The 24,436-nt window shown below is 41.5% G+C and overlaps 1 protein-coding gene across 2 annotated transcripts in view; it reads left to right on the plus strand.

The window, feature by feature from the left end:
- DCUN1D1 (defective in cullin neddylation 1 domain containing 1) overlaps window positions 1-24,436 on the plus strand; it is a 55,843-nt gene that overhangs the window by 5,389 nt on the left and 26,018 nt on the right. The window contains exon 1 of one of the 2 annotated variants that reach the window (XM_025287729.3): window positions 20,298-20,455. The exons of the other annotated variant lie outside the window; for it this stretch is intronic. Within the exon in view, the coding sequence (XP_025143514.1) occupies window positions 20,453-20,455 (3 nt within the window). The 5' untranslated portion in view covers window positions 20,298-20,452. Of the gene's footprint in view, window positions 1-20,297; window positions 20,456-24,436 lie in introns of those variants that run through there. 2 annotated transcript variants of the gene reach the window in all.

Below are 24,436 nucleotides of genomic sequence, written 5' to 3' on the forward strand. Positions count from 1 at the left end.
ATTATCCTCATAAAAATTTGAAGGGACTGAGATAATGAGAAACTTCAACACAATCATATTTTCAATAGTTGTTGGGACCAAAACTGAAACCAAGACTTTTCATTCCAAAATTCTGTGCTAACTGTATAATGCTATCTCCTGGGGGAGTGGGGTGGGGTAAGAGTTTTATTCATCAAGAATTTACATTCCTCTTATTACCACACCAAACTGGGGTCTGCTCGCCAATTTGCAGTAAAGTTAATCTACTGACACTGGGTTGCAGTGAAGGAAAGCTCAGCATTTATTGTAAAGGTGCCAATATAAAGCTCCCTAAAGGGTTTCCTCCTCCTGAGAAATCTATATGAAGGTCAAGAAGCAACAATTAGAACTGGACATGGAACAACAGACTAGTTCCAAATCGGAAAAGGAGCACATCAAGGCTGTGTATTGTCACCCTGCCTATTTAACTTATATGCAGAGTACATCATGAGAAATGCCGGGCTGGATGAAGCACAAGCTGGAATCAAGACTGCCAGGAGAAATATCAATAACCTCAGATAGGCAGATGACACCACCCTTATGGCAGAAAGCAAAGAAGAACTAAAGAGCCTCTTGATGAAAGTGAAAGAGGAGAGTGAAAAAGTTGGCTTAAAGCTCAACATTCAGAAAACTAAGATCATGGCATCTGGTTCCATCACTTCAAGGCAAATAGATGGGGAGACAATGGAAACAGTGACAGACTGTTATTTTTGGGGCTCCAAAATCACTGCAGATGGTGACTGTAGCCATGAAATTAAAAGATGCTTGCTCCTTGGAAGAAAAATTATGACCAACCTAGACAGCATAGAAACAGCAGAGACATTACTTTGCCAACAAAGGTCCGTCTAGTCAAAGCTATGGCTTTTCCAGTAGTCATGTATGGATGTGAGAGTTGGACTATAAAGAAAGCTGAGTGCCAAAGAATTGATGCTTTTGAACTGTGGTGTTGGAGAAGACTCTTGAGAGTCCCTTGGACTGCAAGGAGATCCAACCAGTCCATCCTAAAGGAAATCAGTCCAGAATATTCATGGGAAGGACTGATGCTGAAGCTGAAACTTCAATACTTTGGCCACCTGATGTGAAGAACGGACTCGTTGGAAAAGACCCTGATGCTGGGAAAGATTGAAGGGGGAGGAGAACGGGATGACAGAGGATGAGATGGTTGGATGGCATCACAAACGTGATGGACATGAATTTGAGTAAATTCTGGGAGTTGGTGATGGACAAGGAGGCCTGCTGTGCTGCAGTCCATGGGGTCACAAAGAGTCAGACATGACTGAGCAACTGAACTGACTTTCACATCTGTAAAATAACTCAGGAAATGTGCCTCAGACACTATTATCTAGGTACTCCAGAGAGGAGCTAAATCAGAGAATATGGGAGGGGGGCTTTCCCCTGAAGTACCCATAGGATCTTGCTCAGTTACACTCTTACCTATTTTCTGAAAACCTTTCCTCCTTGGCTGAATATCTTTTCATGCTTTCAGATCTCCACCCAGAGAACTTAATGGTACCAGGTCCCTCATGTTTGCTTGACCAGAGGATCCCAGTCATGCAACTGGCCAGATGCCTTTAAAAACTCAGTGTAACTTAAGGTGGAATTGGAACTTTGAAAATAAAAACTGTTCTATTCAGAATGGGGGTTAACATTAAAATATCCTCCAAACAAACCGATCCTCTGATGGCCTCATTTCTAGAATAAGATTATTCATTGAAGCCTTAATAGAAATATCATGTTTCAACATTGACAAAGAATTTATTAATTTCCCAGTTGAAAACTGTGGGATTGGACAGTAGATGGAGGCAATGAGTTCCTCAATTCTCAGAGATTTATAATACTTGAAAGAACTTGGAAACATCTGATATTTGGGAAAAAAATGTAGGTAGATTCAGTAACAGTTTAGGTCTTCTAAGCAGAAGGGTAGGTTTTCACCCTCTTCCTGGAGAATGTGAAAACAGATTAAGGGAAAACATAGGACTCACCAAGGCCAGCATTTCACTTATAAAACTGAAAGAATTAAAATTTAAGACAATTTCTTTAACTCTTAACTTTTTAAAATGTTTATTTCTTGTATATTTTGCATAATTTTATTATTTGCTAATGTAATTCTCAATCCCTGGGTCGGGAAGATTCTCTGGAGGGGAAAACGTCAACCCATGCCAGTATCCTCCCCTGAAAAATCCCATGGACAGAGGAGCCTGGTGGGCCACAGTCCATGGGGTTGCAAAGAATCAGATATGACTGAGCACAAACACCTACCTATGGGCAAAAATATTTGTCCCTTCCTCCAACAGAATAACATACACATGTGCCCAGAAATTTGATTTCGTTATTAAAACAAAAGTGGTTTGATCTCTTAGAGACACTAAGAGAACCCGCAGAAAAATATATCAATACCTTAATTATTTTTTGATTCACAGTGAGAAATGTATCTGTCACAAATCAGAATACATGTATTGATTTTAGTGGTGTGTTTCTCCTGGTGCGAAAAACTCCTGGAAGCCAAATTATAATGTTGAGGCTTTTTGTTGAGCAAGAACCCAGGAGAAAGGAGTTTGTTGCATGGTAAAGGACCTGACAATTTGATGCATCTCTCTCCACAAAAGCAATGCATACTGTTGGCTCCAAAGCCCCAAAAAGTTGAAGACAAGCTACCAATCTTCTCCCCTGGGATTTCCCACTTAAAATTTTTTTATTTGCTCATTTCTATTTTTTTTTAATATATTCTTTCTTTGGATTTGTTAATACCACCATTATCCTATTTTCCCTAAACTTTCCTGATAAGAATCACTTGGAGCACTTGACAAGAATACATTTCTGAATAAATTTCTAAGGGGAAGGACTGGCATTCTGCATAGTTAACAAAGGCCCCAGGAAGGTTTGGGAGTGACAAGTTAGTCCAGTGCATCTGTGTAATGTTCCTACAAGCCACTGCAGATCCTGATCCCACTGGGCTAGACAGGGCCCGAGATTCTCCGTTCCTAACAGACTCCCAGGCGCCTAGCCAGGGGATCGCATTTTGAGTAGCATGCCTCAGTGGTTCTCAGAAAGCATGTCAGGCCAGCAGAGTGGACAAAAGCTGAGGACCTCTTAGAAATACAAAGTCTCAGCCCCATCCTACACCTACAGAATCAGAAACTCTGAGAAGGGGACCCAGCAATGTGTTTTAACAAGGTCTCCAGGTAAGAGTTTGATACACCTTAAAATTCAGTAAGCACAGATCTAAAGATATGTTTAGCTGCTTTTTACTGCTTCTGATCAGGAAACTGTTTCATTTGAGATGAACCTTTGTGTGCTTCTCACTTTCTTCATCTGTGTACATTTAGATACTTGACCTCCATTTGAGGTGGTGACTTGCTAGCACCGTTGTAAAGGGTTCAGGAAATTTTGGCAAGAAAGTCATCATGGAGTATTTGAGGGGAGTTTGTTCCTTCTTATTTTTACATTTAATTTTTTAAGGATCACTGAAGAAAGCATTTTGTATTAATACAAGGTAATGGGTTGTGCATGCATGCTTACTCAGTTGTGTCTGACTCATTGTGACCCCAAGGACTGTAGCCCACCAGGCTCCTCTGTCCATGGGATTCTCCAGGCAAGAACACTGGAGTGGTTGCCATTTCATTCTCCAGTGGATCCTCCTGATCCAGGAATCGAACCAGCATCTTCTGCATTAGCAGGTGGATTCTGTTACAACTGAGCCACCTTAGATTGTCAATACAAATGCATAAAGGGACCAAATACTCAGACAACACCTGTAAGTGAAGTAACTGGAGTTCAGGGAGGAGGTCTGGCCTCAGGAAGTAGTTGTTCTGCAGCTCTACCCAGTTGGTGCCAGGTCAGGTGGGAATGTGGGCCCAGAAGTGGGCACATCTTTGAACTGCTTACCAGAAGTCAGACAGCCGACTTTTTACATGATATCTCTTTATTTTTTCAAAAAGTTAACAAACTATTCACGTTTATGATAAATATTCTGTGTGTCTAACAAGAGAGGTGTCTGTTAGCAGCTCTACCTCAGAGAGACTAGTTCGGGAGGTAATAGGCTGGCCTTGTCCTCCCTGTGCATCACTGAGATGTATTGAGTATGTCTCAGAAAGAAGAGAGAGCCAAGTGAGATCTATTCCCAGCTCTGAGGGGGCCACAGCTGTGAAACGCCAACCCACACCGCGTACCATGCCCCTGTGAAAGGCCAGTCAATTCTCTTCTCTAAGTAACTCTCGGAGTAGCCAAGGGGTAGTGCTCACAGAACTATTCGGCACATTCTAAATGTGGAAATGGCACAGTTTTACACTGTGTAACCTGTCTGGAAGCTAACAATACCTAATAGTCAGGATAATGGTCTAAGGGCAGATTCAGATTTTGTGGGTCCTGAAGCTTATATTACTTTGCCAACAAAGGTCCATTTGGTCAAGGCTTTGGTTTTTCCAGTGGTCATGTATAGATGCGAGAATTGGACTGTGAAGAAAGCTGAGTGCCAAAGAATTGATGCTTTTGAACTGTGGTGTTGGAGAAGACCCTTGGACAGCAAGGAGATCCAACCAAAGGAGATCAGCCCTGGGTATTCTTTGGAAGGAATGATGCCAAAGCTGAAACTCCTGTATTTTGGCCTCCTCATGTGAAGAGTTGACTCATTGGAAAAGACTCTGATGCTGGGAGGAATTGGGGGCAGGAGGAAAAGGGGACGACAGAGGATGAGATGGCTGGATGGCATCACCGACTCGATGGACGTGAGTTTGAGTGAACTCCGGGAGATGGTGATGGACAGGGAGGCCTGGCGTGCTGTGATTCATGGGGTCGCAAAGACTCAGATACAACTGAGTGACTGAACTGAACTGAAGCTTATACAATTTGTGGGGACTCTAAGGAAAAAAAGGTGACACGAGGAATACAAAATTAGCTATGAAAGTACACAGAGGTCTTAACCAAAGGTGGGAAAATGTTTACTTTTGAAAACTTTACAAAAAAACCAAATGCCCAGGGCATTGGAAGCAGAGGACCTGCAGTTTCCCAAGTGTCCTTACACATCTGCCTCTGTCCTGGTGACCACTGGGTGCAGGCAAGGGTTGGGGTCAGGGATGCAGATGTGGGTGTTCTCGGGTGCTGGTAATGTTGGTTCTTAACCTGGGTTGGGGGTTCATTTCACAACAGTTTGTTAAGCAGTGCACTTATGTTTTTGTATTCTTATGCATATTTCATAATTTAAAAAATCATTTGAACCTTTTCTAAGTCAGCAAAAATATTCCTTGGGTGAAGCAGGTCATCAACAAATATTTGTTGAATGAATGCACAAATGAATTCATTTTCGAATCTATTCAGCCAATATATATGTCAAACACCTAATGTGTAAGGATCCCTGCTAGGTATTATGTTATTAAATACTTTATAGTATTTAATACTTAAGTAAAAGAAGCAAAACTTAAAAAAGAAGTTATATTTTATTTCACCATGTTTAAAAGTTAACCTGATTCTTTTACTATATTTTATATATAAATAAAAATATTAAAATATAAATATTGTTTTATGTATTTATAAGTACTCTTGCCTGGAAAATCCCATGGGCAGAGGAGCCTGGTAGGCTGCCGTCTATGGGGTTGCTAAGAGTAGGACATGACTGAGCGACTTCAGGCAATGGCAACCCACTCCAGTGTTCTTGCCTGGAGAATCCTAGGGATGGGGGAGCCTGGTGGGCTGCCATCGGGGTCGCACAGAGTTGGACACGACTGAAGCGACTTAGCAGCAGCAAGCTGGATATATACTTTAAAAAGAAGAAAACAGGGACTTCCCTGGTGGTTCAGTGGCTAAGACTCTGTTCTCCCAATACAGAGGGTTTGATCCTCGTCAGGGAACTAGATATCACATGCTGCAATTAAGAATTTGCATGCTGCAATTAAAAACCCTGGATGCTGGATCTAAAACCTGGTGCAGCCAAATAAAGAAATAAGAAGAAAATGTATTTAAATTTAATACTCTTTTTAGTTTTAAAATAAATAAAAGAAAAAAATTATTTATTTAGCATATTCTAAAGGCCAGGAATATATTTTTAAAATCATGCATAATTCCCCCACACTAGCATAGTCACTATTATTATTTTCTGTATTTCCTTTCAGCCTTCTATTTACAGGTACACTGTTTACATAATCAAAATCATTATGTTCATAAAATTTCAACACTGATTGTATTTACTTACACATCATAAGCATCTTCCATGTTATCATAAAAACTTGTTAATTATTCCTTAGTTATCCTGGTAATCAAATAGGATATAATTTATATAACCATTTTCCTCATCTTAGACATTCAGCTTATTTAAAATTTTTTCTATTATAAAATGAAGTAGAACTTACTTTGATGTACAAAACTTTCTTTTTTCCTATTAGGATCACATGCTTAAGGATACACATCTCTCACTTATTATTTCCTATAAATTCATATATTTTATTTGTCCACACTAAAAAAGAACTAGAACTAGTGTGGAAGTGAAAAGGAAACAGGTGGGGAGATGGTACAAAAGGGAAAATCCCTTGTGCATAGATTTTCAAAACTCTTTATCTTGAGTCAATCCAAGACAGACCTTCCATTTTTGTATTAAAATTCATAGGATCTTTCTCCTATCAAGGATGTTCTCTTACTTTTATTTGGTGACCATGGATAGCATGCCAAAACTGACAGATTCTCTCTAGAGAATTAATTTCTCAGGTTGTCAGAAACTGTGATAACTATCAAGAGAGAATTTTAGTAGCCAGGTGTTTCAGATTTGCATTTGCTCATGTCATATATAACATTTTCATTTCAATTTAATTCAAGAGATTGAGGATCTATATTGTCTCAATTTCCTGTATCAAAAATCTGGACAGGTGTTGTGATGACTTTTTTCTGATTTGAATATAGTTACATGGAAAGTCATAAAAAGCTCTCATTACACGTTTAATTAATTATCTTTACTGTGAAATCTGGGCGTAAGTATTGGCAAAGCACTCAGAAGCAGGCATAAACAAAACACAGTCCCTCTGCTCAAAGAGTCTGTAAATTATTAGGAAATCAAGAACATAATAAACCTGAGTTAATTAACTTTCTAAGTAAAGTTTATGTTCTTAAAAAATTGTGTAGACACTCCAGGGAAATGTAAAGACAACACATTTACTTGATGATATTAAGGAATTATTATTGCTTTTTTAGATGAGTTACTGGTATTGTGTTTTTTCCCCCCTAAAGACCGCTTCTTTTAGAGATACTAAAATACAAATGAAATACTAATATCTGAGATTTGCATCAAAATGATGCAGGCCATGGTATAAGTAGGGTTGGATGATGCAAGGCTGGACTTGAGATGATAATTGTAGAATTTGGGTGATGTGTGCATGAGAATTAATGATACCATTTGGTGTACTTCGTATATATTTGAAAACTTGTACAGTAAAAAATTATACCTTATTTAGTCTTCCTTTGAATGGGATATCAAAACACTATTTTTAATATATGTTTTGATATATATGTGACTGGAACCTCAATAACCCAACATACCATTTGACACCCTCTCCACCTTCATACCCCAGGCCAGCCCATCTGCATTTTCCCCCGGGCCTCGACCAGACCCCTGTGATCAGGTCTCAGTATCTGCCCTGCGTTACTTAGAGGCAGCTACCTGGGAGGGAGATGTTGACAAAGTATTTTGGTTAGTGAGAAACCTGACTCCTGCCTGAAGTTTAAAATCTATATTTATTTTGGAATAAACCAGAAATGATTCATCTTATGAGTTTCCTCAAGGCCAGTGGAATCCTAAGTTCTCTTGGGTGAGTTTGTTCATTCTGAGCTCTAATTGAAACCACCATGTGGAAACTGGTTGGCTCTTTTATATACAGTGTCTGTTAGAAGCAGTAATATCTGCCACCATCTCAATTCTTGTCTTCCTTGACATTGGGATTGATTTAATCCATAGAGTATACAACTAAACAAACAACAAAAACTAAACTAAACAACAACAAAAATCTAAATCAAAAAGTTTCCTGTAAAACAAATGGAAAATTACAAAATAAAAATCTTAATTTTCTGCAGTTTTACAAGCAAGGTGAAAGTGATTTGCTTTTCTTTTGAATTGTTTTGAACTGAAATTTAAATTTGAGTATAAACTTGGTACACTCTTAGAAACTGTTTCTTTTCTTGTATTTCCTTTGTTGAAATTGTTCCCCTTAATTCACTGAATTATATGAATGTGATCATTTAAGTCAGTGTTACTAAATAGAAAATCAGATGCCACTATTATTTGATTTTAGATTCATATTATACATGAAGATCCCATCAATGAGAAGGAAGTATATTTTTAACATTTTGAAAGGTCAGTTTCTAATATCTATTCTAATATCTATTGCTATCTAGTTTAATGGTTCCCAAGTTCTTTACTCTTTCATTTTTTAATTTTTTTTTTTTTCAACTTTTTGGCCACAAAGTGCAGCTTGCAGGATCTTAGCTTCCCCAAACCCAGGTCAAGGCAGTGAAAGCCCAGAATTCTAACCAATAGGCCACCAGAGAACTCCCCACAAATATACAATGAACTCTTTTTTTCAGTTGTACCAGGCAGCATATGAGATCTTAGTTCCCTGACCAGGGACCCTACCCTTTTACAGTCTCCTTATCATGCCAAATAGATGGGGAAACAGTGGAAACAGTGTCAGACTTTATATTTTGGGCTCCAAAATCACTGCAGATAGTGACTTGCAGCCATGAAATTAAAAGACGCTTACTCCTTGGAAGGAAAGTTATGACCAACCTAGATAGCATATTCAAAAGCAGAGACATTACTTTGCCAACAAAGGTCCATCTAGTCAAGGCTATGGTTTTTCCTGTGGTCATGTATGGATGTGAGAGTTGGACTGTGAAGAAGGCTGAGCACCAAAGAATTGATGCTTTTGAACTGTGGTGTTGGAGAAGACTCTTGAGAGTCCCTTGGACTGCAAGGAGATCCAACCAGTCCATTCTGAAGGAGATCACCCCTGGGATTTCTTTGGAGGGAATGATGCTGAAGCTGAAACTCCAGTACTTTGGCCACCTCATGCGAAGAGTTGACTCATTGGAAAAGACTCTGATGCTGGGAGGGATTGGGGGCAGGAGGAGAAGGGGATGACAGAGGATGAGATGGCTGGATGGCATCGCTGACTCGATGGACGTGAGTCTGAGTGAATTCTGGGAGTTGGTGATGAACAGGGAGGCCTAGCGTGCTGCGGTTCATGGGGTCGCAAAGACTCGGACATGACTGAGCGACTGAACTTAACTGAACTGAATTATTTCTATCAACAAGGACTTTTGGTATTAAACCATTTTTTTCCCTATCAACATGCATTTTTAAAGAAGTCATAAAGTAATTTCTCCACTTTTTTTTTTAAGCAATGAAAGAACATAGGCAGTTCATAATGAACTTGAAGTAACTTGTATTACTTCTTTAAACTAAAACAGTTCCAGCTAAAATGAAAGAATTTCAATCATTTTAGCAGTAGAAAGCTTTTCTTTAGCTAAACCATTTCTGTTAAATTTTGTTAGACTTTTTTACATGTTGAAAATGGTCTGTGTTATGATCTGTATTGCTATCTTTCCAAACAGTAGTTGGGGTAATAGCTCTAATTCATAGAACTATATCATTCAAGACTCCTATAAAAGTAAATTGGTAGCAAAAACCAAATAATGTATGATTCTTTCAGATGATTTTTCTCCTCATTGCTAAGCATTATTACACATAACATTGTGGGAATTAGTAAATAATTTTCCACTTGCATGTGTACGTGCTGAATTGCTTCAGCTGTGTCCAACTCTGCAAACCTATAGACGGTAGCTCACCAGGCTCCTCTGTCCATGAGAGTCTCCAGGTAAGAATACTGGAGTGGGCTGCCATGTCCTTCTCCAGGGGATGTTCCCAGACCAGGGTTCGAACCTACATCTCTTATGTCTCGTGCACTAGCAAGTGGGTTCTTTACCACTGGCACCGCCTGGGAAGCCCTTTTATTTGTATACTTGCTCCTCTTCTTTCTTTTCTGTGTTTTCTTGCTGTAAGACCAATCCCTGGCTGTTGCCAGAGATCAGAGGCATCCGGAGGCTGACAAGTAGACATGTGCCCACCAGGCAGGTGGGTGGTGAAACAAGTGGCTTATATGGAAGCCCTTCATATTCCTGCCAGGTATAGTTGATTTATAATATTATATCAGTTTCAGGTGAACAACATGGTGATTCAAAGTTTTTTATAGATTATACTCCATTTAAATGTATTATAAAATATTAACTATATTCCTTTGCTAATATATATATCAGATCAGAACAGATCAGTCGCTCAGTTGTGTCCAACTCTTTGCGACCCCATGAATCGCAGCACGCCAGGCCTCCCTGTCCATCACCAACTCCCGGAGTTCACCCAGACTCACGTCCATCGAGTCAGTGATGCCATCCAGCCATCTCATCCTCTGTCATCCCCTTCTCCTCCTGCCCCCAATCCCTCCCAGCATCAGAGTCTTTTCCAATGAGTCAACTCTTCACATAATATATACAATATTATATGTATGCATATAAATATAATTAACATATTTAATATGTATAAATATATATGTATAAATAATATATCCTTGTATCTTATTTATATTTTACATAGTAGTTTGTACTTCTTAATCCCCTACTCCTATCTTGCCCCTCCCCACTTCCCTTTCCCCACTGGTAACCATTAGTTTGTTCTCAATATCTGTAAGTCTGTTTCTTTTTTTGTTAGATTCACATTCATCTGTTTTATTTTCTAGATTCCACATGTAAGTGATATAGTATTTGTCTTTCTCTGTCTGGCTTACTTCACTAAGCATAATACCTTCCAGATGTCCCTCCATGTTGTTGCAAATGGCAAAACTTCTCTTTTTTATGGCTGAGTAGTATTCCAGTGTGTGTATACGTGTGTACTCTCACATCTTCTTTATCCATTCATCTCTTGATGCACACTTAGGTTGCTTCCATATATTGGCTACTGCAGATAATGCTGCTGTGAAAACTGGGGTGCATGTATCTTTGGGAATTAGTATTTTTGTCCTCTTTGGGTACGTACCCAGCAGTGTAATTGCTGGATCATGTGGCAGTTCTGTTTTTAGGTTTTGAGGAACCTCCATACTGTTTTCCTTAGTGGTTGCCCCGATTTATAGTCCCATCAACAGTGTAGGAGTGTCCCTTTCTCCACATCCTCACCAGCATTTGTTATTTGTGGTCTTTTTCTCACTGATTTTTCACACAATACTCTGAGGTAGATATTTTAGAGATGAGGGAATTGGATCTTGTATTAAGGAAAATGCTGACATTGCCTTCATAATAAGTGATAGAGTCTGGTTCAAGCACAAATCCAGGTAACTCAAAGCCCACACTCTCTGCTTCACACAGCCTCCCTTTACCCATAATCCTGTTGGGTTACCTGGATGCAGTGCTTGTAAACCTGCCCAAAGACTCTTTCTTCAAGTCTCATAGTTTCCACATTGCCTGATCCTAGGTTCCTGGGGTGGATGGGCAATGATGCTGGAACTGTTTAGTTCTTTCTTTATAGTACTTCATACTGTGGCTGACATGTAGGTGTTCAATGAATGCTGAGAACAATTACATATCCTGAAATTTTGAACAAAACTCAGATTTGAAGTTGAGAGGAAAGCAAGAATTGATCTAATCCAAACTTGCCAGTCAGAGGAACTGAGGGCCAAAGGAGACAGGTATGATTTACTCAGTCATATGCAGACAGACTAGAACACCATTGTCTTAGTCTGTGACTTTTTCATGTCATCCTATAGGTCTATTTCAAATATTTCAAAGCTGATGCCACTCCTCAGTTTGTATGTTAAATAAAGAGAACTACAGGGACTCTCTTAATGGTCCAGTGGCTAAGACTCCATGCTCCCTGAGCAGGGGACCCAGAATTTGATCCCTGGTCAGGGAACTAGATCCCACATGCACAGCTGAGAGTCTGCATGCCACAACTTAAAGATCCTGCACACTGCAATGAAGATCAAAGATCACATGTGCCCCAACTAAGATCCAGTGCAGCCAAGTAAATACATAAAAATAAATACTAAAAAAAAGAGAAATACAAATATAAAGAGAAAAAAAAAACGGATCAGAACTTCATATAAAGAAAATATTCCAATTGCAGGTCACTTCATAACTATTAGTCATGATTTCTTTTGAGAAATCATCCATCTCAAAGACTGGAATCAAATCTTCGGCACTTCTCAGCCACAAGATCAACCAAACAAATGAAACACCTGACTCAGAGGGTAGAGGACTGAGAATCTGGGCTCTGGGCCATCCACTTCACCCAAGGTATGTGGCCCTGTCACATGCACCCAGCCCAAGCTAGGTGTTCTCTTTCACATTTCACAGCTTGCTGTTACTCTGTACGGCTGTATCCTATCGATCAGGAATGAAAATACTCCCTTCCTGTCTCCTAACCCCTCCCTGGCGATTCTTTCCAGCCAGACCTGATCTGCCAAGTGTGCTGTCCCCAGCCAACGCCTTCTGAGAGCTCACCAGTCAGGCCGGACCCTGGACCTCCGTGCTTGCTTCCCCTCCACTCGACCCTCACCCTCGCACCCTTCTTCCCCGTCAGACTATCAACCAAATCAGGGGACCTCTTCAAATTCTCTAAAATTCATTACTCAGTTGATCTGCAGCCACATTTTCCTGTCTTTTGCTGTGGTCAATTAAGGGTGGCCAGGTCACATTTCATCTCTAAAGAACTTTGCCCTGTCATCTCCTGTCCCAAATGTCCTAAAGGGTGTTTCCAGGTCTCCCCCAACAGATTAACCTATTTGGGTTTCATCTTTAGATTCCTTCACTGACGTCCTCTTTCTGTATATTTATTTTCAAAATGATAATCTCATAATATTAACAGTTTTTTTTTCTTTTTCACAGTGCTATAGGGCTAACCTGACCTTGATATTAACTTTTTAAAAGTTTTACAACATTTGCACAGAAACTTTCTCTTTCACCAAACTCTTCTTTCATCACCCATCCCAAATAATTTCTTTGAAAAGAGTGACATATCTTGAAGGGAGCAGAGAAAATGGCATTTACTTACTGTGTAGCCCTGAGAAAAACACCTCAAAATTCTAAAGTGCTTGTGAAAGGCATTTCAGTATTTAATATGTCTTCTTTTGATTGAAAAATACAGAAATTACATTTAATAGGATGACATGTTTAAGGATCAGGCATATTATTGTTGCTTGGTAGACATTTATAAACGTGTAGAGGTGATTTTCCTATTTTGCTATGTACACTGAAAAACATTTATCCCAGATATAGGTGCATATTTAAAGAATAAGTCTTGGAACTTCTTGGCCAATCAGTGGTTAAGATTCTGAGCTTCCGATTCAGGGAGTGTGGGTTTGATCCCATGGGGAACTAAGATCCCACATGCCTATGGCATGAAATAAAAAAAAAAAAAAAAAAAAGGAAGAATTCTTATCACCCACCTTGCCAATGTTTTTCTAAAATATTTATTAATTTATGGCTGCACTGGGTCTTTGCTGCTGCACATGGGCTTTCTCTAGTTGCAGAAAGCAGGGACTACACACTAGTTGGGGTACATGGGCTTTTCCATTGCTGTGGCTTCTCTTGTTGTCTCTTGCCAATTTTTTTCTCCCCTCCTATTGAATTATGTTAGCTTCCCAAATATTACATATTTTTGTGCTCATGTGTGCTCAGTCACTCAATTGTGTCTGACTCCTTGTGACCCTATGGACTGTAGCCTTGCAGGCTCCTCTCTCCATGGGATCTTTCAGGCAAGAATACTGGTGTGGGTTACCATGCATTCCTCCAAGGGATCTTCCTACCCAGGGATTGAATCTGAGTCTCATCTCCTGCATTGTAGGCATATTCTTTAATGCTGAGCCATCAGGGAACCCATTTTTGTACTATTATTGATTATATATTGATATTTCAGGTTTACTTTGGTTTTCATCTTATTTCCTGGAAGTAAGGTCACTGATTACTCCTATTTGTTGGGCATCTTCTCCAGGCCAGCCACTGTCTAGGCCAGTGCTGACTGATACAGTAGCCATTCAGCATATGTCTAAAGCCATTCAGCTTTGGACCAGAGCACTTCAAATGTGACTGGTCCAAACTAAGATGACTTTAAGTGTAACATACACATCAGATGTTAAAGACTTACCATGGAAAAAAGTAAAATATTTCAATATTTGGAGTACATGTTGAAATGCTGATACCTTAGATATCTTAGGTTAAATATTGAAAAATGAAACAGCTAAAAATCTGTTTCTTTTCACTTTAAAAGTTTTTCAATACTAGAAAAACTTAAATGTCATATGTATCTCACATTTGTGGCTTGCATTATATTTGTCAGACACTGCAGTGCTCGCATAAGTGCTTCATACATGTCACAATGCATGCATGAATGAATGAATGAGACAAGCTCTACTTTCCTGACCTTTCAGGACAGTTCACAATAGACCACCAGAAAGGAACCAAACAAACTTAGGGGTTGATAGAATCTCATAATTCAACCCCGTCTTTTCATTTTGAGAATAACAAGTCCCAAAGAAATTTGCATGACATGTGCTATTCACTGAATAAAGACAGAAAAGCAAGGTTTTGATTCAATACCAGCTTTTCCTCTGTCATTATCAGCAGAGAATGCCTTGGTGAGGATACCAAAAGTACCCAGGAATAAATGCCTGGGATTCTAGGGGATCATCTAGCCTACTACCTGCAGAAGTGTTTCAGTCATTAAGATCTCAACGAATTTACTCTTTGCAACTGACCAGAGTTGTTCCAGACAGACACTTGGTCTGAGCCACAGTCTCATGAAGGAGGGACCAAGCTGAGCCAGGCAGGGAGGTCCAGGAGGACATCTTGGCACAGTAGGGCATTGTGACCTCATCAGTGATGGTCTCAGACGCTTTTTCCCATTGCTGGCCCTCCTGCAGTCTCAGCTGTTACTGCAAGTCCATTCCTCTACCATGAGTGTGGAGCAGCTAAAATCAACACATCCACATGTTCCTTGAGGTGACAGACTGGCTCTGGTGAATATTCCCATTTTCCTATTTAGAGGGTGACCCACTGGAATACTGCTTTTGTTAGTTCTCTTCTGTGAGGAGGACAATGGTACCCAGTTTCCTAGGGACACTCCTTGAGGTTTATTCCCTTGTCCTAATTAAGGATTCCTCTTCAAATGGTTCAGAATGTGGGGGAGAGGCTCAGGCAGTCATTTCTTTGACATCCCTGGTAACATTTGTCAGTGACAAGAGAACCCCAAACCTTTCAGCTCTTCCCCTACTCTGGTGAGTTTGGTGTGAATTTGGGACCATGGTTCTCACACTAGACAGCTAGACTGCCCCGAGGCCTAGTCCTGTCTGCTTTACCCTTTAAAAAATTATAATTCTGGACTGATAAAATCTAAATGTTATGTTTTGCTTAAACTAAAATAGATTGCCTTGGTCAGTCTCATTTACTCTTAACATATTTATAAATAGGCAAGCTTGAATTCAATAAGCACATTTATGTAAATGTTGGGCAAAACTGAGTCCACTTAAGTGTGGGAGGGTGCTGGCTGTGTGGCCCAGACTAGTGCCTTTGAACTGTAACTGTGTCTACATAGTTACCCTGCAAGCTTAATTTTAGCTAGATGAACTACCAGAAATGTTAGCAATCTGTCTTTTCAGATTACTTATGCTCTTTCTTTTTGCTGAAAGATAGATTTTGAAAGTATGAAATCCTTGGTTTTACATGTTTCTTTAAACAGACTTGCAACAATTTTACCAGCAAATATATATATATATGTCTTAACATGAATTTTAAACTTAAAGGCAACAATTATTTTCAAATAGTTGCATGTTTTACCTTGAAAATTGTATTATATACAAATACTGAATATTACTTTGTCTATATAGCTATAGGTATACAGTGACTATGTGTGTATGCATTCACTATACATACACATAGGTGTGTGACATAAATATATGTGTATCTGTATATCAACATCTTTTTCTATATCTGTGTGTAAATACAGATTTCTAGTGGGGGAGAGGGAGGATGATAGTGAATTCTGGCTAGATGTTTCCATCTTATTTCCTGCTATATTGAGATTGTCACTGCAGAAAATAATCTTTACAAATTCTGTACTTAAAAAACATCAACTTCTTAGCTTAAATACTTGAAACCTCATGACAAAAGAGTGATATGAACATGTTAATTAACATTCTTTAGTTAATTAAATCATGTAATTTATGCTTTATCTTTAGGAATTTTCCATTTAAAAATAATCAGGACAATTTTAACAAGTATGTTTCTCTCACTCATCCACAATGACTGAGTAATAATTCTCCATTTCACATTCAGTTCTGTAGCTTGGAAGTGCAGTAATGGGTACAGTTGCTACTACATTTACCATCTGACCATATGGTATAACATACATCTGCCAAGGAGTAAAGACATCCCATTACAATAACAAACAATATAGGCACAGTCTTAAGGCAGACAAAACATCAGTCAGGTATGATCCTTCTTTTAATTTATCCAAGTGTTACCATGGAGTATGTATATATGTGTGATGTGTATATATATATATATTCTATATTCAAGGCACTCATTTTGACACTGAAAACTCAGAGATCTATGCTGCTGGGTCTCTGGCCTAGAGCAGTGCACATTCTGGCAGGGGAGGTCACGGAGGCAAACATTGTCATATATGATGTCATAAGCATAATAGAAGTGTATATAAACTGTCACAGAAGTACAGAAGGAGAAACATACCTACCTGGTGGAATGTAAGGAATGAGGTCAGGAGCTTATCACAGAGAAGATGGTCTCTGAGTTGAGCATGGAGGTTTTAGGTAGGAAATAACAGTGAAATAGTTAAGAGAATAGAGTCTGTTGCCAGACTGCACACATGCTAAGTCACTTCAGTTTTGTCTGACTATATGCAACCCTATAAACTGTAGCTGCCAGGCTCCTCTGTCCATGAGATTCTCCAGACAAGAATATTGGATTGGGTTGCCATGCCCTCCTCCAGGAGATCTTCCCAATCCAGGAATTGAACCCACATCTCTTATGTCTCCCGTATTAGTAGGCGGGTTCTTTAATACCAGTGCCACCTGTCTGGGTTTAAATCTCAGCTTTACTACTTATTGGCTGAAGAACATTTGGCATGTTACTCAACCTCTCTGTGAGTGGGTATAATCTTTGGGCACAGTTTATGGGGTTGAAGGAAATGGCAACCCACTCCAGTATTTTTGCCTAGAGAATCCTGTGGACAGAGGAGCCTGGTGGGCTACTGTCCATGGGGTTGCACAGAGTCGGACATGATTGAAGTGACTTAGCATGCATGCATGCATAGGGTTGAAGTGAGGACTATGTGACTTAGGCTGTGTATGGGTTTAACACAGTGCCTTGAGTATGGAAAGCCCTCAGTCAGTGTTAGCCTGCTACCCAGGGATAGCAGAATGAGAGATGGCAGGCTTGGGTTGTTAAAACAAATATGAAGTGCATTTGTGTGGAAGGGGGTGGAACATTGCAAGGTTAGTGGACAAATTATGGGGAGAGAGCCTTGGATGCCACACCAAAGGGGCTCACATTTATGGAGCCCACTGAGAATGTTAAGGATGAAATTCAGATTTGTGTTATAGCAAGAGAAGTCTGGAATGGTAGGGAAAGAGTAGAGGCCAGAACTTGAGTTAAGAGGCTACTGATGAGAAGAGATATAATAGAGGCTTGGGTATAGAAGGATAGAAGATAGAGTGCAGATTCAAAATTATTTAGGAGGTGAAACTGATGAAGTTTGGTGAGCAATTAGATTAGTGGGATGAAGTAGAAGGAGTCCTGAATGACTTAAATTTCTGACTTGGCTGATCTGAGAAAAAGACAGGAGGAAAAGCAGATTTGTGGATAAGGTTTTGGATCTGTCAAGATTGACAGGCTGGTGAAGCAATCAAAATTAGTGTGCAGGCCTGCCGCTCAGGACCTAGAAGTTAAGATTTAGGACTCCTGAAGATATGGATAATAGTTGACATTGTGGAACTGTGAGTGAGAGCATGACACAGCTCATACACAGGAAGAGATTCAGGGATAGTTCTGAAAAGCCTACCATTTAAGACCCAAAGAGAGCTGAGCCAGCAAAGGAGAGTGGCACAGAGGAAGGAGGAAACATAGTAAAAAGTGGAATCATGGAACATAATGGAGAGGAAATCTAAGGCAAAAGTGTTCAAATGCAGTAGAGAGGTCAGGTAGAATGAGAAGAACCGTTTGTTGGAGGTGCTCTTGTTTAGTTGACAAGTCATATCCGACTCTTTTGCGACCCCATGGGCTGTAGCCTTCCAGGCTCCTCCATCCATAGGATTTTTCTGGCAAGAATATCAGACTGGGTTGCCATTTCCTTCTCCAGGGGATATTCCCGACCCAGGGACTGAACCTGTGTCTCCTGCATTGGCAGGTGGATTCTTTACTGCTGAGCCACCAGGGAAGCCCTTGCTGGAGTTGGCAGTCAGGAAAAAGAGCTTAAGAAAACCCATGAGCTGTTACCTTAGTGAAGTATAAGTTTGTGGAAAGAGAGACAGTGAATCCTCTTCATTAAGACCCTGCTGCTGCTGCTGCTAAGTTGCTTCAGTCGTGTCCAACTCTGTGTGACCCCATAGACGGCAGCCCGCCAGGCTCCCACGTCCCTGGGATTCTCCAGGCAAGAACATTGGAGTGGGTTGCCATTTCCTTCTCCAATGCATGAAAGTGAAAAGTGAAAGTGAAGTCACTCAGTCGTGTCTGACTCTTAGCGACCCCATGGACTGCAGCCCACCAGGCTCCTCCGTCCATGGGATTTTCCAGGCAAGAGTACTGGAGTGGGTTGCCATTGCCTTCTCCGCATTAAGACCCTAGATGTTACTTGATGTCTCAGGTCAAATGCTAGGTGAATTCCTGGAAGGAGAACATCTATGGCTGTGGTCCAGCTTCAGGCTTGTTGCATTAAGTAGATCTGGTCTGTCTTTACTGAATATTTCCCCAGGGCTTAGCAAGGAGTCTGGGACATTAATATGTGCACACTGAAGGCTGGTGAAAACAACTGATATGGGCTTATTGGTAGCCAGGGATGGGTCTTAGTCCTGGGAGCTTCTGATACATGGCTGCTCCAGGAAGTGTCAAGAGGCCCCCACTCCCGAAACAGCCAAAGAAGTTTTGATAAGAATTTCAAAGCTGTGAAGTCATTGGGTTGATCTGGCAGCCTATGCTAGTATTAGAGGGGGAAAGGATGTTGGTGAGTACAGTGATAACAGGTGAGAATGATAACACTTCTACTCAGGTTGGTTCTGTCCTGAAATACAGATTTTTTGGCTTCAGTCTTACATGTGATTTTTTGATGTTTGCTTTATAACCTGTTTTCTTATTTCCTTCCTTTGTGATAGCGTCTCATCTCTTTAACTGGATAGTCAATTTTTTAAGGTCAGGGACCACTCCAAAGAATCTTTTGTACTCCCTGTAGCATTTGATCCCCAGCAGAAAATCCAGGTACCCTCAGACTCATCAGACTTAAAACCAAGATCGTATCAACCCTTGTTAAAAAACAAAAACAAACAAAAACAGATAGTTCTTTATTTTCCAAACTTATCCTAGGAAGGTTGAACTAAGCGGATATTTAGAGCAAGGCACTCTATCCGACACCAGAGTGGCATGAATGAGGCCCTGAAACCTCAGTCCTCCTCGCCTGGAATCCTAGGGCCATCCCACTGGTCTTCCTGTGGACACAGGTCAGGGAAGAGTCTGGGCCATTCTAAAGGGCATTCCGGCTCCCATATGGGAGACCATGGTTTCCTCCGGTATGTCCACGTGGGGGACCCGAAGCAGTCCAGATACTGGTCTGGGAGAAGAAAACACTTGGGGGTGGAGGTGTTTTTACTATTTTCTCCACCCCTACCCCTTCACCCCCACCCCCCGCCTTTTGGTGGGAAGGGGTGGTTTGGGTCGGATCTAGCGCGTCAGTCCTAGCCCTTCCAAGTGGTCCCCAGCTGCTCAAGTCTTCGGCCACCGCTCTTCCCCTCCTCGAGTCGGTGGAGACCCGGCCCGGCAGTCCGACGGCGTAAGGAGCGCGTAGGCAGCGTAGGTGGTGTCCCCCGGCCCCCCACACGCCGGGGGCCGCCGGACGCGGCGGGAGGATGTCTGAGCGCGCGGTGCGTGCGTCGCCCCCTGCCCCGCCCGCGCCCCCCCACCCCACCCGGGGGGACCCCCGCACCAGGGGGAAGCCCCGCGCGGGGCGCCCGCCGCCCGCCCCAGTCCCTCCGCCTCCCGGAGGCCCGGGGCTGCCTCCTCGGGCCGCGCCGGGGCCGCCCCGCACTGCGCATGAGCGGGAGCCGGGCGAGCCCGTGAGAGGAGCCGCCGCCGCCGCCGCCGTCCATTCGCTGCGGAGCCGGAGGAGGAGGGGAGAGGCCTGGAGGACACCAACATGGTGAGGCACTGCGGCCGCCCGCCCCGCCGGCTGGGGGCCGGCGCAGCCGCGCACCCCCGCCCCAGCGCCCTCCGCCCCGCGGCGACCCCGCCGCCCCGAGCTTCGGCCTGCGGCCTCCGTCCCGCTCCCCGGCGGGGCTCTCTTCCCTGACTCTCCCTTCCTCCTTCGCCCCTTCCCGCCCGGGCGCCGCCGCTACGCGAGAGCCGAGGAGGCGGAGCGGAGCCGGGCCTAGTCGGGAGCCCCGGGGAGTTTGGGACGCGGGGAGCGGTCCCCGGTGCCCCTCACTGGGCCCGACGCGGCGGGAGCAGGCGTTGGGGCGGGGGGAGGGGATGGGGCAACGGCCAGGTCCCTGCCCGGCCCCCACGCCGGCTCCATTGTGTCTGGCCGGGGACCGGGGTCAGGGGTTCCGGGTAGGAGGCTCCCCCCGCCCGGAGCCAGGGCTTCCCCCTCCGCCCCGCCGGGGAGAAGGAAAGACTTTCCCGGCGCTCCTCTCCCTCCTCCGCTCCGGGTCCAGCACCCCTCAAGTCTCCAGGCAGTTTTGCTTGGGGCGGGGTACCAGCCCTCTTCTTTCTCCATCACCTCTCGCTATGTCCCGTGCTCTTGGAAAATGGGAGTTTCACTGGCCAGTTGGTGGAGGTTATATTTACCTCTTCTGAGAACATGAGAGACCGCTGAGCTGGGGGGACGTGGGGGGAGGGGGGAAGTACGGAAGTGCAACCTGTTCTCATTTCATAAAATTAGGAGAAACAGACTTGCTACCTTTTGAGCACATATTTTGTTTCCTTGAGGTGGGAGGAGTAATTGCTTTATTATGCCAGTTAAAGACTATTTATGATTTTTAAAAAACAGTTTGTCAAGTTAGTCCCCTCTGCTTTTTTGTTTGGAAGATGTCCTACAAGCTTCAAGACGTGGTGTTCAAGTTATGTGTTTACAGTTTGGTAATAATGTACCTGATTCTTGGACTTTTTGTTTTTCAGAAGCGATGTTTGGCATTGTAGTCTGAGCATGAGTTGAATTCCATGCAGGTTACTGTATGAATAGACAGTAAAAGTGATATTATTGTCCTTTTGCTCGTGGGGAACATAAAGGCCTCTTTGAGAAGGGTGTATGTGTGTCTGCTCCAATGTCTTTGTTTTTGGTTGGTCTTATTTCTGCTGAATGACACTTAGCTCGTCTCAGCCTCCAACTTAGCAGAATTTTGGTGTCGTGTATGAATATGTGGTTTAGTTTACCATGTACTCAAGATCTAGGTTCTGCGGTAAGTTCCATGAAAGCTGACCATTTGTATTTGTAAGAAAACTTGCCATAAAGTACTGGTAACGTTTAGATTGATGTTACAGTGTTCAAAGATCCAGCAGGGTTAAAATAAACAGTTGCCAATTTCTTAAGTATTTTGACGGTCATAGATGTTACTCCTAAAGTTTCCAGACGCTTGGCTTACAAGAGTAAACTTGAAGTAATGAAATGTAATTCCCTGGTAAACACTCAGTGAGCCCATCGAAATGCGTTCTGTTCATAATAGCCTCCAATCACCATTATCCTCTGGAATCCAAGGTGTTGATAACGCTCATTACCTGTTCATGAATTCAGGATTCACCTGATTCAAATGAGAGTTCACCTTGTATTGGGACTTGTAAGCATTTGTCCTTTTATTGCTATTGAAGTAGCTAGTTTTGGAACTTAGCCATAACTCATTTAATTACACTAGTAATGGGAAGATATTACTAATTTAAAACACTTTTTTGTGGCTGAACTCAGATCATGTCACCAGAATTGTCTTGGTATGCTTTTGTTAGTTTGGAAGCTAAATCACCACAGGCCCAAAAAGAATTTAGGCCATAAGAATTTTCTAGTTTTTCATTGTAAGTTTATTATACTTACAATTATTTCTTGATACAATTTTGGGGCTAATGTTTCTCAGTGTGTGTAATGCAGTCCATCTCTAGAGCACATGTTATATTGTCACTTCTGGGATTTGGGGTCAGACCTAAATGATGGAATATCTGAATTTTTTTTTTAATATCTATTTTGTGTAAGAAAAAAATTTGTTCATTTAACCTACCTGACACCCACATAGAGGCCAAAAATAGCTCCAAAACTAGACAATATTTTGTTACTCCTGAAAATCTTTTAAAGAAGTGTTTGACTTCTGGCTTGTTTTCTTATTCGTAAGAGGACAGGATTTTATAAAGGTACATTCAGCTAAAATGTTTGATTTTAATGATTTTTCTTAGATGTGTGAGAAGTTGTAGACTGTAATCTACTAGATTTTTATAGACTCACAGCATCATGAAATTTTTAGAGCTGAAATATATCTTCAGAGATCATCTAATTGACTCCTCTTCCCTTTTACAGAAGAAGAAATTGAGGATCAAAGAGGTTTTGAGGTTCAAGTTTGCAAAATTATTAATTGCAGAACTGAAGCTAATTTTTCCTGGTTTTATTATTTTCCCCAGTACTTCTGGTACATATAGTCTTAGCTCACATGAAATCGAATGAAATGGTTGAAAATTGATTTGAAGTTAATTTATTCATTTAAACAGAGGAAAACCCAAGTGTTATTAATGAAAATGTTAAATAAAATTCAGATGAGTGGTTAGTGCTGTTAATTTACTGTGTTTTTAATGTATTTTTTTATGTGTGGACTTTGAAATTTAAGATTATATTTTCAACATATGTCAGAGTTTGTAAGTCTAGATTAATGTAGGCCTGTTCAAGGTTGTTTTCCTATTTCTCATTGTTTTGCATATACATAAGTAGATTAAGGGAGGGCCTTAATTAAATTTAATAATTATTTCTTAAATGCCTGCTGTATGCCAGGGCACTGTTCTGGGCACTGGGGATGTGGATACACACGCATAGACACACAAACACACATATGTATATATATGTACAGACACACACACACACATATATATATATTTTTTCCCTTGAGATAAAAATCCCTGCCCTGATGAGGGTTGTTGCATTTTTACTAGGGAGAGACAAATAATAAGCATAGTATATATATTTTTTCTTCCTTACTGTGTTAGAAAGTGTAAAGTGCTTTGGGAGAAAAGCAGTGTTGGATGGGGGGAATTGGGCCTATTGGGGCACAGTAGAATTGGGGGTGCAAAACGATGTTTGCACCACTGATGAAGTCGATTTTGAGCTGACTGGGAGATGAAGGAGTAAGCCACCCAGAAATGTGGTCAGTGAGTTTGAGGAACAGTGAGTCCAGTGTGGCTGGGGCATTGTGGTTGGGGGAGAGGGGCATGTTGGGCATTGGAGCAGATGAGTTGTGAGTGGTAAGGAGTGGAGACGGGCATGGGTGGACATTGGAAGGATGTTGTGTTTTTACTCCAAGAGAAATAGGAAGCCAGTGAAGGATTCTGAGTGGTATGATGGACCTTGTTTCTACTGTCTCATAGTGTCCTGTTACAGCTACAGATAATTATGTCCCAAGCAGTTTTTAAAGACAAGAAGAAATGCAGCTTCTGTGTGTAGTTTTGAATTCTGAGTAAGTTTTGAATTCTGCCCAATATTTAATAAATAGTAGTTGAACATCAAGTTTACCTAGCCATGCTAGTTAATAAAAACAGCAGAGTGCAATCTCTTTTGTAGATTGTTTTTGAGTATGTAGTAGTTGGCATGTCATTTAATGACTATGCAAAAAAACTGGGCCTTTGGGGAGAAGGAAGGACATTAGTGTTTATTGAGAACATACCCTCTGCTAGTCAAACAATTCACAGCTGTTTTTTATCTCCATTCCAATTTGTGAGATAGATATTGCTACCTCCTTGTATCATGTCTGAAAAAGGACGTTCAGCGTTTCTAAAGAGATGACCAAGGTAAAGAGTTAGTATGTGAGAGAGCAAGGGATTAGAATCCTGGTCTCTGGTTACACACTTCGTCTACCCCTCCTCTTTTTTTTTTTTAAACCCTTCGAGCAGCCTTTCCGTATGAGTGTGGAATTTTTGATTGATTTCACTCTGGTTTCTT

This window comes from Bubalus bubalis, chromosome 1, assembly GCF_019923935.1.
Source record: "Bubalus bubalis isolate 160015118507 breed Murrah chromosome 1, NDDB_SH_1, whole genome shotgun sequence".
In the NCBI taxonomy this organism is placed as follows: domain Eukaryota; kingdom Metazoa; phylum Chordata; class Mammalia; order Artiodactyla; family Bovidae; genus Bubalus; species Bubalus bubalis.